General features: G+C 43.5%; 1 protein-coding gene across 1 annotated transcript; it reads right to left on the reverse strand.

The window, feature by feature from the left end:
• Positions 1–2,745: 2,745 nt before the first annotated feature.
• Positions 2,746–4,754, reverse strand: LOC147421929 (uncharacterized). Its single transcript, XM_086502989.1, has 2 exons — positions 4,712–4,754; positions 2,746–3,101 (listed from the first exon to the last, which is right to left on the reverse strand). The coding sequence occupies exons 1-2, from the start codon at positions 4,752–4,754 to the stop codon at positions 2,746–2,748; spliced, it is 399 nt and encodes a 132-aa protein (XP_086359115.1).
• Between the last annotated feature and the right edge of the window lie 1,010 nt (positions 4,755–5,764).

The following is a 5,764-nucleotide window of genomic DNA, read 5'->3' on the forward strand; positions in this document are numbered from 1 at the left end:
TTTGGGCTTTTGACCAAGGTGACGGCTGTAGATTACTAAAAGTATAATAAGAGGTACTAACAACCATGTCAAAATGTTTGCAAACCCATCATCTCTACGTTGACATTTTTGAGTGATGAAGTTTCCTTCGATCCCTCCCCCCCCTTTTTTTTTTGCCAAACTCACTATCGTGAGTTGATGAGCTTCCTTCAATCCTTTTCTGGCCGGTTTTGTGAGAAATGCGATGACAATAAAGGTAGGTTCGCTTCATCCAAAACTTGCTCACATCAAAATTATTGGGTCACATACTTGGTCTATTGCCCGCACATTAATTTATTAGCGCTATATTCACCGCCGAAATGCCGCCGAAATTCTCGCCAGAAGGAAAAGTGCTGTTGACTGTGTGTCATGCGCGCAAATCTTGGGGGGGGGGGTCACCCAACTAATGGTGGGTCTGAAGAGAGGCGATTTATCTTTTCTCCAATCACAACACACCAAGAAAGACGCATGCTCGTTTGCCTCACTCTGTCGCCATCCTGTCTAATCCCAGCCTATACTATAATATAATGGCGGAGTGAGCTTGGAGACACTTGCGGCAAACTGTATATTCTTATGGAAAAGTCTAATCACCTTTATTGTCAGTGCTCCTTTAGCTTATCTCCCATACTCTTTAATTGAAGCCAATTTCCGCTCAAGAATAGGTTGGCAAGGCGCGCGCGCGCGCGCGCACACACACACACACACACACACACACACACATAACTGCAAGGCTTTGCAGGTAAGTGGTATTGCCATTGCACGACCTCATAGGTTGCATTTGAGAGAGAGAGAGAGAGAGAGAGAGAGAGAGAGAGAGAGAGAGAGAGAGAGAGAGAGAGAGAGAGAGAGAAGACAAGACGACAATCCACTACGGTGAGTGGAGGCAACAATTCAATGGGGTGAAGGAGTGTAGTTTCATGCAGTAGGTAGCATAGCAAGAAGTGGGAATGCAGGTAGGGGAATGCCATGACAATGTAGCTGTGTGTGTGTGTGTGAGAGAGAGAGAGAGAGAGAGAGAGAGAGAGAGAGAGAGAGAGAGAGAGAGGTAGGTAGAAACCAAGGCAGGAATTTAGTGGGGTGGTGGGGTGCAAGGCCATGTTGTAGGTGGTGGGAATAACAAGCAGGGAATGGTAGAGCAGACACCAAAGGTATTGTTGAATAGGTTGCCCTCGATTGGAAGCAATAGCGCATAAACATGTCAATAGAAGGAGACGTCGACTGTAGTGGGAGTTTGAGGATCAGGGGGGTAGTTGACATTGAGGAAAGCCATGTGAGCAAGCAGCAGCCAAGGGTTTGTAGGATAAATATGGTCAGTAGGCATTGTGTGTGTGTGTGTGTGTGTGTGTGTGTGAGAGAGAGAGAGAGAGAGAGAGAGAGAGAGAGAGAGAGAAAGAGAGCGCGAGAGATTAAAAAAATGTAAACTAGTAGGTAGATAGATTGGAAGAGAGCAGCCACATCTAAACTACAATATATGAGCTGGGTCGTACATTGGAATAGTAGTAGTGGAGGGAGGTATATATGCAGGTTCGTATTTCACTACAAAATTATCAAAGCCCTTTTATGCTACTAGTAATACCTATGTTTTTGAATGTGTTATGTGAACTATCGTAGTTGTGAGCTCTCTTGGTTTTGACTCTAGGGAATCAAGAGTGGGCACATTTCTGCATATTGCTTATGGAAGTCTTTATAAAGATAGATGGTATACACACACATACATGTACCGTTGATAAGAGCGAGTGAGACTCGCCGCTGAAGACAGATCACACGAGTTGGTCTATATTTAATGTTTGCTCTTAAAAGTTATGCTGAAAATACCTCCAAAAGTAAGATGATTTGTGGAAGAATTAAGGTGAGCAAGAAAAAGTCAACATACGTTGTTTTGCTTGGCATTGTGGCCATGTGTTTCAACAATTTTTGCCATATGACAATACCATTTGGGCTTTTGACCAAGGTGACGGCTGTAGATTACTAAAAGTATAATAACAGGTACTAACAACCATGTCAAAATGTTTGCAAACCCACCATCTCTACGTTGACATTTTTGAGTGATGAAGTTTCCTTCGATCCCTCCCCCCCCCTTTTTTTTTGCCAAACTCACTATCGTGAGTTGATGAGCTTCCTTCAATCCTTTTCTGGCCGGTTTTGTGAGAAATGCGATGACAATAAAGGTAGGTTCGCTTCATCCAAAACTTGCTCACATCAAAATTATTGGGTCACATACTTGGTCTATTGCCCGCACATTAATTTATTAGCGCTATATTCGCCGCCGAAATGCCGCCGAAATTCTCGCTAGAAGGAAAAGTGTTGTTGACTGTGTGTCATGCGCGCAAATCTGTCACACAGCAGAGACAACGACGCCCTGTCTTTATTCCAGCGCTGGCTTCAGTGGGGTGCTGTTAGTGGAGTGCAACTGTGTGTGAGGACACAGAAGCAGACGCTCTGCTTCATTGAGATCGTAGACAATGCATGGGTTGGCATGTGTGCAGTCCAAATCTGTGACAGCAGAGACAAGGAGCCCTGGTGTTTGATTCAAATGACACAGAATGGATTTACTGTCCATGCAAGGAAGGGAAGATAACTAGACAACCAAGTAAACATAGAAATTCCTATACAAACAGTGTATTTGAGCCAGTAAAATACATGGATTTGATAGTACAATATAGTCATCGCTTAGAAACTGTCTGTTCTAGCAAAAATTAGTATTCGAATCTGATTGCAAAACAGCTGTTACATAGTGTGCCTAGTGAGCACATTTGACATCCTTGACGCAATTGCATTTAGGCGGTTTAGTTGTGTTTTCAAAACATTAACCTCTTTGCGTAACAAAAAGATTTGTTCCTCCAGTTTCGTCACTTGGACATCAGCGACATTGACGTTGTAGGTATTGACAGTTTCTTTGATAGTCTCGATTGCTTCAAGTAGCACTGCTCGCAAAGATGGTTGGCTCGTTGTTCGATCTCCAAGAAACTCTTTCAAGATTGCAACTAACGCATCCTCAATTCTATCTATCCGTAGGTCTTCATCTGCTTGTGTCTCCTCTTGCAGCACCACTTCATTTTGGCATATGTCATCCATTTTTTTGTCTGCAAAATACAATATACAAAGTAAGAGACACATTTTGATCAAAAATATACTGAAGCAACAACATAGCAACAACCAATACATCTCTAAGCAACTGTCGTAACACCAATTCCATGCACCAACGGGATATACTCGTCGCCTATCTCTGCATTTGGTGTGTTTGTATCTCCCAAGTCGAGATCAGCGTCACAATCATCAACGATCGCACAAGGCTTGGGCTGTTAGAGAAATCAAGAATGAGATGCTACTTGAGTTTCCAAGAATGCAAACTTGACGCATTACCTTTGTCTTTCTTGCCAACGCGACAGGAACCAATCTGATCGCGGATGTGTTGTCGCGTACATTTCCTCATTGACAAAGATACTGACAACGTCTTGATAGGTAGAAGTGCTTGGATGCACCATACAACGCCAAAGCGATTTTATCTTCCTTAGCTACATCCCTCGTCCTTGGTATGGAGTTATCCATGAAGACGACGGGTAGTATCTCCCTGTCTTCACCATGCTATGCAACATTGATAGGAAATCATTCCCGGCTGGGTGGCGCATCTTGTACTTCCAGAACATTAGTGCTCTATCAAAGATATTTGCCAGCGTTAAGCAAACCTTGTTTTTAACTTCGTCCGCACCATATATGCAATATAGTTCAATCCCTTTGTTTACATCATCAGCAGTGATATTGTGCATCACTTTTTGGAAGTAGACCTCACTGCTTTCCTTCAAACAATACCCCACCATTCCTTCAAAAGTGTGTAGCTTCTACTGCTTCAATCCTCGGCACAACACCATGCCACCTCTGCAGGCGTTTCTTTATCCCAACCTAAATAACCTTTGATCTTCTTGTTGACTGCAACCAGTGACGGAGTCCACAAACGCACAACCATTTGAAAGTGTAAGTGGCAAAGAGCACCTCCCCTTCTCTATTGCGCACAACCCAGCAAGAGCTTCATTTTCAAGAAATGATTCCATCCGTTGCAATAAGTTAACATCTATATCACCACCCCCTACGGAGACAGTGACACTAATCTCCATCACTTTGCTAGTAGCTTTCGTTCGTCTACCAATCAGTCGTTGGACCTTCGTGCGCTTTTCCCTTTTTGGAACAACACATTCATCTTCCTTGCCCTTTGCCCGTGCTTCGGATTTCAATCTAGGCATTGCAAGTAGACTGTACTGCTGCTGTGTGTACCACCAGCAAGCAACATAACAACATCACATGAGTATTTGCTCTCTAACTAGTCCCTACCACACCAAGCAAAAGTAGTCGACTAGGACTGCAACAAAACGGTCCTTCACACAACCTAATACGGACATAACTCTGTAAGCAGTGCATGGTCATCTCCATCGCACTACCAAACCAAGCAAAAGCAGTCGACTAGGACTGCAGCAAAACGGTCCTTCACACAACCTAATACAGACAGAACTCTGTAAGCAGTGCATGGTCATCTCCCTCCCATGCTCATCTCCGTCCCACTACCATGGCAAGCAAAAGCAGTCGACTAGTACTGCAGCACAACGGTGCTTGACATAGCTAATACGCAGACACAATCGCACACCAATGTATCACACAGCGCATACATGAATTTTCCAAAAAGAAGGAAGACTGTACTCACCTCGTGTGCTCACTCCTCCGAAGCAGTGCCACAAAACCAACATGGCGACGTTCCAGCACACATAAAGAATGCGCGGTCCGCCACCTGCCGCGATCTGTCCACGCTGGCGAGCACCACGTCGCAGTCCATGGTTCTTTTCGATTTCAGGCCAAGGTCAAACAGACCGGATCTAGGTGGATTCCGATTAATGTGTCCTGCTGCTGCAGAGATTGGGACAACATACTTGCTCACATCAAAATTTGGTTGCCTTAATTTTTTGCATGGAGGATTTGAAGCTGGCTTAAATTTCAAGATTTTTAGCTGAAAAAACCAGTTTTATATAGAATTTTCTTTCTTAAATATGGTTCGTGAAACATATCCAAAGCAGGCTTCATAAAATAATTTTCGCAAGCCCTAGATGACACATTGACATAGTATCTTGGACACTTTTCCTCATCATCAAGCAAAAGACCAACCTGACAAAGGTCAAAGAATTTCATCATGCAAAGGTTAAAAAAAATCATCCACAAAAATAAAGGGGAGAAAAAGGGGGGGGGGGGGGGGGGGGGGGGGGGGTGCCTTTAAGGAAGCCTCTATTGTGGGAATTTGTGAATCAAAAAACGAGTGCATAGATTTGGATATGTATTTCTCTATTCTTGGTGTGGATCCTCCACCTCCTAAAAACTAGGCCTGTAGGTGATTACCCCTAGCTCTGCCCCTCCACTAATTACACCTCAAAAGGGTGTGCATAGTTAGAAATGGGCATGTTAGGATACCCCCACACGCAAGGAGATAATCTGTTTTCTAAAAGCAAAGATACTCCCCTTAGAACGTGAGCCTGACCCAATTACTCGGTCTCTGGTAAAAAATCTCACGTTCACGCACAAAAGTATCAATTACAAATTCTCTAATTTTCAATGTAAAATGTCAAAACAACATTTTTAACTATGCATGCAACATGATCCAGAGGGAAAGAGAGGGAGACAATGACATAATGGCGCTAGGGAAATGGAAGCTCTTTTTTTGAGGAGCCTGAAACCATTTAAAAAGGGGTTATCATTCTGATTAAGAGAA

Source organism: Adiantum capillus-veneris, chromosome 27, assembly GCF_014529385.1.
Source record: "Adiantum capillus-veneris isolate H3 chromosome 27, ASM1452938v2, whole genome shotgun sequence".
NCBI lineage: Eukaryota > Viridiplantae > Streptophyta > Polypodiopsida > Polypodiales > Pteridaceae > Adiantum > Adiantum capillus-veneris.